General features: G+C 41.9%; 1 protein-coding gene across 6 annotated transcripts in view; it reads left to right on the forward strand.

The window, feature by feature from the left end:
* The window catches only part of LOC143782421 (enoyl-CoA hydratase EchA19-like), a 187,109-nt gene extending 179,020 nt beyond the window's left edge, over positions 1-8,089 (forward strand). For all 6 annotated transcript variants that reach the window (XM_077269830.1, XM_077269831.1, XM_077269835.1 and 3 more), the window contains one exon: positions 7,147-8,089. In XM_077269830.1, the coding sequence (XP_077125945.1) occupies positions 7,147-7,367 (221 nt within the window). In that variant the 3' untranslated portion in view covers positions 7,368-8,089. The remainder of the gene's footprint in view (positions 1-7,146) is intronic.
* Positions 8,090-11,840: the final 3,751 nt, after the last annotated feature.

The raw sequence follows: 11,840 nt of genomic DNA on the forward strand, positions 1-11,840 counted from the left end.
GAAGTGAGGACTAAGAGTGATTTTCCCTAACAGTGTGCGGCAGGACCCCGCACCAAGGAGGACTAAATTGTATGTTATAATTTTGTTTTGTTTTCTATCGTGCCAGGAGGGCGGAGTTTTTGTTTTTTAAGCACCGTGGTTTATGCTGCACACAATAAACCCACTGGTGTTTTCAAGTGCATGTATTCCTGAGTCTACCTGAAGGCTTCTACTGAGAGAGCCAACCCCTCACAATATATATTCTATAATGCTGTATATCTTCCCCAACCTGACCTGAAAGAGACGAAAAAGAGTTCTTGTTATACTCGCTTGCGGGTAGGTCTGGTCCAAGGGGTGTCAATGTTTTTGGTCCGGGGCCTCCCATCTTCTTGCGATCGCCGCCCTCCTTCTTGCTTCGTGTGGATGACATGTCCCTACATCATGTACGCAGTCTCCCCTAACTAGGGCAGAGTAAAGTACTGCAGTGCGCATGCACCGGGGCACTTTGACCTTTCCCGACACCTGCGCACTGCAGTACTTTACTCTGCCCCCAACAGGGCGGAGAAGTACTCCTGCCCAGGAGCGCGTTGCTAGGGAAACTGCGGATGTTGTTGGGATGCGTCATCCACATGAAGCAAGAAGAAGGACGGCATCGCAAGAAGATGGGAGGTGCCAGACCAGGACCAGCGACGCCCATCAGACTGGACCGCCCCGCAGGAGAGTATAATTAAAGCTCTTTTTCTTCTCTTTCAGGTTGGGTTGGGGGCAGATATACAGCATTATAACTGTATTTCAGGCCTGAAAGGTGGTGGCCTTACCTCATATCAGCCAAACCTGGTGACAGGTTCGCATTAAAGGGATTATCCATTATTACAAGATTTTTACATATAAACAAAAATTTCTGAGAATTGAACATCTTACTAATGTAATGGTATTACATACGGGCATTTGTTCCTGTCATTGCTCCTGCCAATGGTCATCCTGTATATAATCTACATGTATGTTGTGTCTTGCCATATCACAACTGGGCTATAGATCTGGTGCTGTACGTGTACACCATCAGAAGTCGTTATGTGACCACTTTACAGTATGCTACGTAAGAAGCATCAACGAAAGGCAGCTATTGTCATCTTGCGGGAGGATCAACTTGTCTAGTACCCAAATATTCTACAAAGAAACAAAAAAGTAAACAGTTTTTATTATCTATCTTTTTTATCTTCCTGGACAAGTCCAATGGTAGTTGTGAAGCTTACCTGTCATTTATGGTGATACTGTTATACACCCTGATAATGTCTGGTTATTATGTGATTTCTATCCTGCAGTTACTCCCTCTACATGCTCTTTCATTATTTGTTGTCTCTCGGCTAGTGGGTGGAGACTAGCTTTTTAAGATGTCTCTCAAACTCAGTACATATGAACATGAGTGATTCCTGCTCTCATGTCTCTATACAACACAAGTTAAGAGCAATAGCCTCGTGGAGTGTATTTTACAGCAGTACTGAGCAGTGTAGCTGTGAAATAAAGCTCTAGGGTAAGGTAAAGCACTAAAAAGTGACACAATCGTTTATCTCTCTGCTCCTCCCCTTAGATGTAATCTAGGAGGAGAGGAAGAAGAGGCTCATAACTAGAGAATGAATCATTTTTCTGATGACCTATAATAAAGTTTCTTATATTTGCTTGTACTATTAATATATGCAGGTGGTTAAAATTGACAATTTAATATTTTTTATGCTAAAATGGTATGAAAATCACTATAATGATAAGTAGATCATGTATTACGAGGCATTCATACAGAAGTCCACGTGATTTTAAATGATTCACAAACATTTTCTGATGTAGATAACCTAATCTTAAATTTCGATACACAACAATTGTTACACTTTTCTTTGATCTCTGTCCGGTGATTAAAACTATGATGGCCCAAAACCTTTGAATAGTATGGGATGGTTTTTCAATAACCATAATGCACAGTTGTTTCTCTTTTTAAGCGTATTCTCTGCTGAGTTACATTAGTTCTTAGTCTGTTGGATAAATTGTCAGAGTAAATCATCTCTGTTAGAATAACAAGGGTGTAACTCTGTAGAAGGTAAATGTTCCAGAATTTGGTCTGATACAGTCCGAGGATGGATCGCCCTTCTGAAAGGTAAACAAATGAGCAGTGTGTGATATACAAGAATGCTGTGCTGTTTTTCTGGATATCAATCTGATATTTGTATGATTATAAAGGTTAACGGTACTGTTAATCCTACAGTAACTCACTATGGGGGCTTAACTGTAACTATGACGCAAAGACATAAATACAAATATTTGTAGTAGCAAAAAGCGCATGTAAAAAGCCAGAAGTTTGAACAAGAAGAATTTTGATTCTTACTAAAACTTATTTTTTTAAATAAAACCTATATTGCAGCATGGTCCCCTGATTGCTGGTTCTCCAGCTGCCGGACAGATGGGACCATTTGCGGAAACTGCCAGCATGTAGATATATTAAGTAATATGTACTATTCCATGTGATCCTAATCTTTGCCGCTTTGCACTCATGTTAGAGGATCATAAGCAGGGTATCTACTTTTGTAGTAACCATTCTTCATCCCAACACAATAATACTTTTGAAGGTTTAAAGGGAATGAGTCACCAGGTTTATACTTCCCACTCAGAGGGCAGTGTAAAACAGGATCAGAGACCCAGATTCCAGCTGTGTTTCAGTTAGTCTATGTTGACATTGCATTTCTGACACACATTTGTTTCGCCTCTTGTTCTCTGCTTGGGTAGTGTCTGTTTTTTAGGTGGGCACAACAGGAATGGTAGACCATGCTTTTATGCCACTTCAAAAAAACGGACTGCTGAAACAGAGGCCAGACAGTGTATGAAGTGATTTTGCCTCTCTCTTTTTAAAGTGAATGGCTTCATCAGGGGTTTTGTCCAAATGTCATTTTTTCAGAGCTTCAGGTAGAGGCACAACAGAGCCATAAAAGTTATTGCCTTAAAAAAGAGAGAAAATATAGCACCGCTGAAGTGCACTTACCCCTCGTGCGTGGCGAGCATCCAGATCACTGAGACTTACTCCGTCCCGAGTAGTCGGCTCATGGAGGGTGCAGCGTACAGGGAAAAAAAACCAACTATGCAAATACCCGAAAAGGGAGAAAAAAGAAGTAGCGCACTCCACTACAGCTGTTTCGCGCAGCGAGCGCTTCTACAGGTCCCGATCGGGACCTGTAGAAGCGCTCGCTGCGCGAAACAGCTGTAGTCCTTCACCTTCCAGCATGTTTTCTCCTACCCGCCTGTCCTTGTGAGATGTTCCAATAAAAATCAAGACTTGTTTGGACAAGAGGAGTGCGCTACTTCTTTTTTCTCCCTTTTCGGGTAGAGCCATAAAAGTGTTGAAGAAGCGTGCTGTGAAGCTGGTCTTTCTGGGCTTCTTGCTGTCATTTTCATAAAGTCAGATTTATGTGGTTCAGCTCTGCTAGTTCTCTCCATGATGAGCTCTACCGTGCCTGCACCACTGATCGCTTTCTGACTATACTGTGCACATGCAGAAAGCTGCCTATAAGTGATGGGGTGGCTCATGACTATTGAGTGCTACACAGCAGGAGCCTATCACTGAGAGAACTAGCAGAGCTGCTGTAGGTTTTTCAAAGTAATAACCCCATTCTCATCAGGTCTGAGAGATTTAATGTAGGCAGTATGTATGGTGACATATTTGCTTTAAATTAATGGCCATTCCCTTTTACATTTCTGATTTTTCTCCTATGTATGGTCTACATTGTTGGCAAGTGTATCCTTACGCGCAAAGAACCCAATATAAATATAAATATTTTGTTTTTACTAGAAAAAATATTGAATGTAACAAGAGTTATCAGCACAATGCCCATGCGGCGACCCGTATCCTCTGAACGTTCAGCCGGCAAACCTTTTGACTCCACACGTGATTTGTGACGTCACGGCAGGTCCTGCTCCGGAGAGAATCACCGCCAGGAAGCAGAGAACGCTAACACAGCCGTGACCACATCACTCATCCAGGATCTGGGAAATCCTCCATTGAGGGTACAGCAAGGAAACTACAGCGATCACACACGAGCTCCATCCAAGGTAACAGGTGGCACGGACAGCGGGTTTCCGACCCGGTTAATCCGGCTGTCACACGGTGCCATACCTGGTTCATTGAAGCCTTGCTACCGGCCGGGGCAGCTTCTAAGAGCATTTTGGGGTCCTTAAACCCTCTCTGTGCCCATTACATTTTATCGTTTTTGTTGTTTTTTCATTTGTTCTACATTTTGCGGTCAATTGCCGATTTTTAATGCGGTTTTTTGAGAGATCTCTCTATGGTTTCATGATCTCATCCATTTTATAGGTAGTGTTAGGCAGGAATCCATTGGTGTACACCAAGTTGATTAGTCATCTCTATATACTTATGTGGACATTACAATCAGACAAGTGAATGGGTCTGTCTCATGTTTTATAACGTACATATTGGTATATAATATTGTTTTTTGTTTGTGCTGATAACTCTTGTTACATTCAATATTTTTTCTAGTAAAAACAAAATATTTATATTTATATTGGGTTCTTTGCGCGGATTTAAAGGGCACCTGTCACCTCGTTTTTTCAGTATGAGATAAAAATACTGTTAAATAGGGCCTGAGCTGTGCATTACAACAGTGTATTTTGTGGACCCCGATTCCCCACCTATGCTGCCAAAATACGTTACCAAAGTAGCCGTTTTTGCCTGTCAATCAGGCTGGTCTGGTCAAAAGGGCGTGGTGTCTTCCCCCAGATCTTGCTTAGTTTTCCGTTGGTGGCGTAGTGGTGTGCGCATGCCCAAGGTCCCGAATCCACTGCACAGGGGAGTTAAAAGAGCGCGATGTGCACTATTTCATTGGTGATCGGTGGGGGCGGCCATCTTCCTTTGGCCGCGCGTGTGCAGAAGCGGCGCTCTGCTGGCCGCGGCTTCAGGAAAATGGCCGCGGGATGCCGCGCCTGCGCAGATGGAGATCGCGGCGGCCATTTTCCTGAAGCAGAGTTCGCATCTCGGCCAAAGGAAGATGGCCATTTTCCTGAAACCGCAGCCATTTTACTGAAGCCGCAGCCAGCAGAGCGCCGCTTCTGCGCACGCGCGTCCAAAGGAAGATGGCCGCCCCCACCGATCACCAATGAAATAGTGCACATCGCCCTCTTTTAACTCCCCTGTGCAGTGGATTCGGAACCTTGGGCATGCGCACACCACTACGCCACCAACGGAAAACTAAGCAAGATCTGGGGGAAGACACCACGCCCTTTTGACCAGACCAGCCTGATTGACAGGCGAAAACGGCTACTTTGGTAACGTATTTTGGCAGCATAGGTGGGGAATCGGGGTCCACAAAATACACTGTTGTAATGCACAGCTCAGGCCCTATTTAACAGTATTTTTATCTCATGCTGAAAAAACGGGGTGACAGGTGCCCTTTAATTATCTATTAGATTGTCTATAGGATTTTATCCTTCAAACCGCATTGTGGTGGTGGTATAAATCTGCAGCACTATATCCAATCTGGTCTCTAAGCGCCACTGTAAAATTTATTCACTTAAGTGTATCCTTACAACTACACTGCAAACACTGGGATATAATGGGGCCATATTTGTCTGCTTTTAAAAGATGAAGTCAAGTTACATTTGGATTTTTCAACCAAAGGAGATACAAAGGATGGTAATTAATATATGATTACATACTACGGGAGTCTACATTGTTTGGGAGGTAACAGGCTCCATATGATGTACAGTGTTTTGTAATATGTTTGGCTCGGACAGATGTTCCACCATTTGCAGCATTAGTCCTTTTAACCTGGAAAATGTCCATTTTTTATCTTATTTGGATCTACGCGGCTAATCTGTTATGATTTGCACTACACAGTAGAGTTGAGCTGTATTTCAGAACTCGAGGCCAAGACATTTTCTGCATGATGTCTGTGTTTGTATGGGTACGACGCAACTTGTATACAAGGAGAACCAAGGGAGGTGATCACGTATGAAGTGTACAATATTACAGCACAGAATATTATTCAGACCTCCCGAAACTACCATCATTTCATCCAAGAGGTGACTAATGTCTCTACAGACTCCGCGCAGCTGCCTTGCACCCTGGGCATGTTGTTGCCCTGATTCAAATTAAAATATGACTGTTTTGCTTGGCAGGTAATGGGCTATCTTTAAAACTAATGCTAATAAAATCAAGTGCCATTTGCCGAATATACTGTAAGCAAAGTAGAATGACATTTGGCATGTTTTTCCTGGCAGGTCATGCTAACTAAAGGATGTTCGGGTGGAGACTGACATTAAGAAGAGTAAAATGGAGACATAAGCTTTAGGAGCAAAATAACATGATTTTTATCGGGGAAAATTGATTTAGGTCATCTAGAAGTTTTTGTTTTTAGAGTTTGTCTTGGTCTCAAACTTCATTAGAATTTACAGTCAGAAACCACCTGCATGTAGAAATTTGTAATATCTCCCACTTGCTCCCAGACCAAACACTAAACACCGCCGTACATATTAAATAGTTGTCTGTCAAATGATCATGCAGCTGACATCTGTCTATCCTGACTCCTTTATACACAGGAATGCTTGGCGCTACAAAGAACTCCTATGTTCTCTATGAAAGAGCCGCTGCCAAAGTCTTCTGGCAGTGGCTTATCTCTTCCCTAATAAAAAGAATCGGCTGTGGAAATTCTGCAGGCTGGATCCTTAACTCCCTTGGGAGAAAAGGATCCAGCCTGTAGAAGTTCCTTTGGCCGATCCGAGTGGGGAGACCCCCATACACATTGTAATGTTCCCCTATCCTGCCTATATTGGTGAGTTTGGCAAACATTAGTCTAATATTTATGGCGACCTTAAAAAATTTTGCATGATTATCTGTACCTTACACTACGTATTCCTTGATGTTGACAAGTCTTTTTGATAAATAGGTTGGGTGTGCACATGGAAAAAACCTAGTGTAAGGCTCTGATGGATGACATATTGTTCATACATCATTTATCATGTCAGTAATACCATCTCATGGCTTACACAATTCATAAACAGCTGTTTTTTACATAAGTCTTGTGCCTTTTCTTTTTCTAATTAAGTATTGTTTTATTGACTTACTTTGTTATAACGCTTTATTATTGCAACTAATATCCCATTTTCCACTCCATTTAGGCCTTCACAGTGCTATTGAGTTAGCAGAACTGATCTCTGCATTCCCTCAGAAATGCATGCGACGTGACAGAGCGTCTGCCTATTACAGCACCTTTGATGCCACAAGCTTCATGGATGCAATGCAGTTTGAATTTAACCACGGGACAGAAGTTGTAGCGGAGGAGTCAATTGCTGGTGCAAGCAGATTTGCTGCCGGGGAAGGGAGACAAGGGAAGTTGTAGATACTCTCTAGTCAGATGCTGGATAAGGCATTAGCCATTTACGTAATATATCGATGTATAACACTGGTCTAAAGATGTGAAAATGCTGCTATCAATGTTCTAAAACAAATTGACACTTTGACCATTAACTGTATACTGTAGAGTGGATTACGTTGTATGGAGTCACACAGAGGTATAATTAAAGGGTAGCTGTAACCAGGTTTGTGCTACCCCATCTGAGAGCAGCATGATGTAGGGACCCTGATTCTAGCGATGGGCTGCTTACTGCAGTTTTAATAAAAGTACTGTTTTAGCTGCTGCAGTTGTGCCAGCTCTCTGAATGCTGAGTTCTGTGTAACCCTGCCCAAATCACAAATTGACAGTTTTCTGTGTACACTGTACATACGTAGGGGACGGGGTTATACAAAGCTCATGAATATGAAGGACTACACCGCTGCAGTTTTAGTAGTTCTATGCTGATGATATCCTGCTGATAAAACTGTTGTTATCAAAACTACAGCAAGCGGCCCAGTAAATAATAAATAAGCGGCCCAGATACATCACTGGGATCAGGGTTTCTGCCCCCACATTATGCTGCTGTCAGATTAGGTGGCAAAAGCTTGGTGATGGATTCCCTTTAACTTTTTACATAATTTTAGCTTTTTAAAATGTCTGTCTAATCTGTTAACATAGAACTGATGTGATGTCTATAAATAAAAAAAAATAAATGGTAATTCATATTACATCTTCTATACATTACGTGTGGTGTTTTCATAAATATTGTAAGGTGGCTACAGACACATAGTAGATGGAGGTATGTATCGCAGAGGTGGTTGTCCTCTGTGATGTGAACCTGAAGTAATTCTCTAGTGCACATAGTACAAAGAGGCTTGTTCTGTGCATCTGCGTCTGGTTGATGGGCAGCCTGACAGATGGACGGGTCTGGCTGCCCACATACCCCACACCTGGTTGTGGTTTACAGGGTAAAATTAAGTCTGTCTGTTTTTCACATGGTCTGTGTGTGGAGGCAAGAAGACCTCCTGTGTGATATCTCTGGACTGAGCCGGTATACTCTATGCTATCCAGCCTGTATGTCCTGGACTGTCTCTAAAGTGACTCTGTTGGAACTGTTTACTTTGTTTTACCTGCACTGAAACGCAGTTTATTTTCCTATGCTTGTGACATGGTTTATGCAGCACCAATAAACCAGCCTGGACATTTAAATGGAAACTGTTCCTTTGTTACGTCACCACACACCCAAGTGAGTAGCATTCCCACAAATATATGTGTGTGTGTGTACCTTTAAGACAGTTGTAACGATAAAGCATGGCACATAATTAAGCATAATTAAAATTCATAACGGCATACCATACCGCCACACGCCCCGTGTTTCAAAAAGAGAGTTATAAAGCAGTCATATGAAATCTGATGGAGAATATACACTCACCGGCCACTTTATTAGGTACACCTGTCCAACTTCTTGTTAACACTTAATTTCTAATCAGCCAATCACATGGCGGCAACTCAGTGCATTTAGGCATGTAGACATGGTCAAGACAATCTCCTGCAGTTCAAACCGAGCATCAGTATGGGGAAGAAAGGTGATTTGAGTGCCTTTGAACGTGGCATGGTTGTTGGTGCCAGAAGGGCTGGTCTGAGTATTTCAGAAACTGCTGATCTACTGGGATTTTCACGCACAACCATCTCTAGGGTTTACAGAGAATGGTCCGAAAAAGAAAAAAAATCCAGTGAGCGGCAGTCCTGTGGGCAGAAATGCCTTGTTGATGCCAGAGGTCAGAGGAGAATGGGCAGACTGGTTCGAGCTGATAGAAAGGCAACAGTGACTCAAATCGCCACCCGTTACAACCAAGGTAGGCCTAAGAGCATCTTTGAACGCACAGTGCGTCGAACTTTGAGGCAGATGGGCTACAGCAGCAGAAGACCACACCGGGTACCACTCCTTTCAGCTAAGAACAGGAAACTGAGGCTACAATTTGTACAAGCTCATCGAAATTGGACAGTAGAAGATTGGAAAAACGTTGCTTGGTCTGATGAGTCTCGATTTCTGCTGCGACATTCGGATGGTAGGGTCAGAATTTGGCGTAAACAACATGAAAGCATGGATCCATCCTGCCTTGTATGGAGCATCTTTGGGATGTGCAGCCGACAAATCTGCGGCAACTGTGTGATGCCATCATGTCAATATGGACCAAAATCTCTGAGGAATGCTTCCAGCACCTTGTTGAATCTATGCCACGAAGAATTGAGGCAGTTCTGAAGGCAAAAGGGGGTCCAACCCATTACTAGCATGGTGTACCTAATAAAGTGGCCGGTGAGTGTATAATGTCTTGTTCATGCTGATGCTGTATAACAGAGGTATTCTGTAGAAGAATCAATAGCCAGTGGGGGAAATACCTACCTAATGTAGTGAGTAGTGATGAGCGAATATACTCCGTTACTCGAGATTTCTTGAGCACACTCAGGGGTCCTCCGAGTATTTTTTAGTGCTCGGAGTTTTAGTTTTTATTGCCGCAGCTGAATGATTTACATCTGTTAGCCAGCATAAGTCCATGTGGGGGTTGCCTGGTTGCTAGGGAATCCCCACATGTAGTCAAGCTGGCTAAGAGATGTAAATCATTCAGCTGCGGCAAGAAAAACTAAATCTCCGAGCACTAAAAAATACCAGGAGGTCACATGAGCGTGCTCGGGAAATCTCGAGTAACAAGTAGATTTGCTCATCACTAGTAGTGACATACTGAGAGAATATGGCTTTAATATGGGTATAAGCCCTAACTCACTTAGGGCTTCTGTTGAGATGTCCATTTGGAAATTCAGTTTGTCTGTTCCATTTTAGGAACTGACATTTGAGTAAGTTCTCTGAATGCTGAGCTCTGTATAACCCGGCATACACCACTGATTGGCAGCTTTTTGTGTACACTGTGCATAGGCAGAAAGCTGCCAATCAGTGGTGGGGACATGGTCATACTGCGCTCATGAATATGGAGTGCTGCAGTGTAGCAGGTTTACTAGTCTGCTAGTGATAAACTTCTGCTAATAAAACTGTGATTTTATTAAAACTACAGCATGCAGCCCAGTAATTGACACATTGCTGGAATCAGGGTCTCTGTCTCTACTTTTTGCTTCAACTCTTTTTAAGAGATTGGAAATGGGGGAAGGTGTCCCTTCTGTCATGGGCTGCCTCGCAACAGAACTGTGGCTTGCTGATGACTTTGATAAGGCAGCTGGGGGGTCATGTCTGCCATGTTTTTACACTGTTAAAAGTTGATGGGTAATTCTACAATACATACAAGCAATCATGTGATTGCTGGCTTAAGTCCCAAAGTGAAACCATTAAAAAAATGAAGAATATTTAAAAAATAAAATATAATTGTTCATATCACACCTTTTAAACATAATCTAATTAAATGTAAAAAAAAAAATAAAACCTTTGGTTTCACTATGGATGGAACTGTCCAAATGAACAAAATATAATATTTATACAATATGGTGAACACTGTAATGATGAAAAAGCAGAATTGCTGTCTTTTGGGTCACTTTCATTTCCCCCAAAATTGATTTAAAAAGAGTTTTAAAAAAATCATATGGACACCAGTATGGTATCAAGAAGCTACAGCTTGTACTGCAATAAAAGAAGCCCTAATACAGCTGCAAAAAAAGAAAAAGTTATAGCTCTTGGAAGCAGGGTTGCCACATGGCCAGAAATTCCATGACAGGCACTTTTATGCCATGTCCGTAAAAAAAAAAACTGAAGGCGTCCATGATTTTTTGGACGTTGAAGAAACATAAACAGATTATTTTGACTCTAAGGCTATGTGCAGAAATTTCCTGAACAAAACCGGCCATTTTCTGCAAGAAATCCGCATGCGTTTTTTGTGCTGTTTTTTGTGCGTTTTTTTGTGCGTTTTTTTTAAGGAGCTTCCCAATGCATTAAATAGCGGTAAAAACGCAAAAAATCCGCAAAATTAATGAACATGCTGCGGTTTTTACCGCAATGCGTTTTTTTTCGCAGAAAAAAAACGCATCATGTGCACAAAAATTGCAGAATGCATTAAATATGATGGGATGCTTATGTATGCGTTTTTTCCGCAGAAAACGGCTGAAAAATTGCAGAAAAAACATGAAAAACCCTGAACGTGTGCACATAGCCTAACACTGTTTTACAACCAACTTGGTTCAGAGACTAATATAGTTGAACATAACTAATTTTGTGGTGCTGAAAACTAACATGATGCTTAAATTTGCTAATATGCTCTAATTTTCAAGATCCAGAGGAGCTTGAAATTACTTATGACACCATTCATGCAGGCTTATAGAAAAACTGTGTCTTTATTATTTCATCATCATTATTACATTGTTGGTAGTTAGTCCATTACATCATCTATTTAGTCTATTGAACCTTCGATATTCTATCATCTTAGTCCAGGCAAAAGAGGAAAAAATAGGTGACACTCCATAATGCAGTAAAACAATCCT

The sequence above is a fragment of the Ranitomeya variabilis genome, chromosome 6 (assembly GCF_051348905.1).
Source record: "Ranitomeya variabilis isolate aRanVar5 chromosome 6, aRanVar5.hap1, whole genome shotgun sequence".
Taxonomy (NCBI): Eukaryota; Metazoa; Chordata; class Amphibia; order Anura; family Dendrobatidae; genus Ranitomeya; species Ranitomeya variabilis.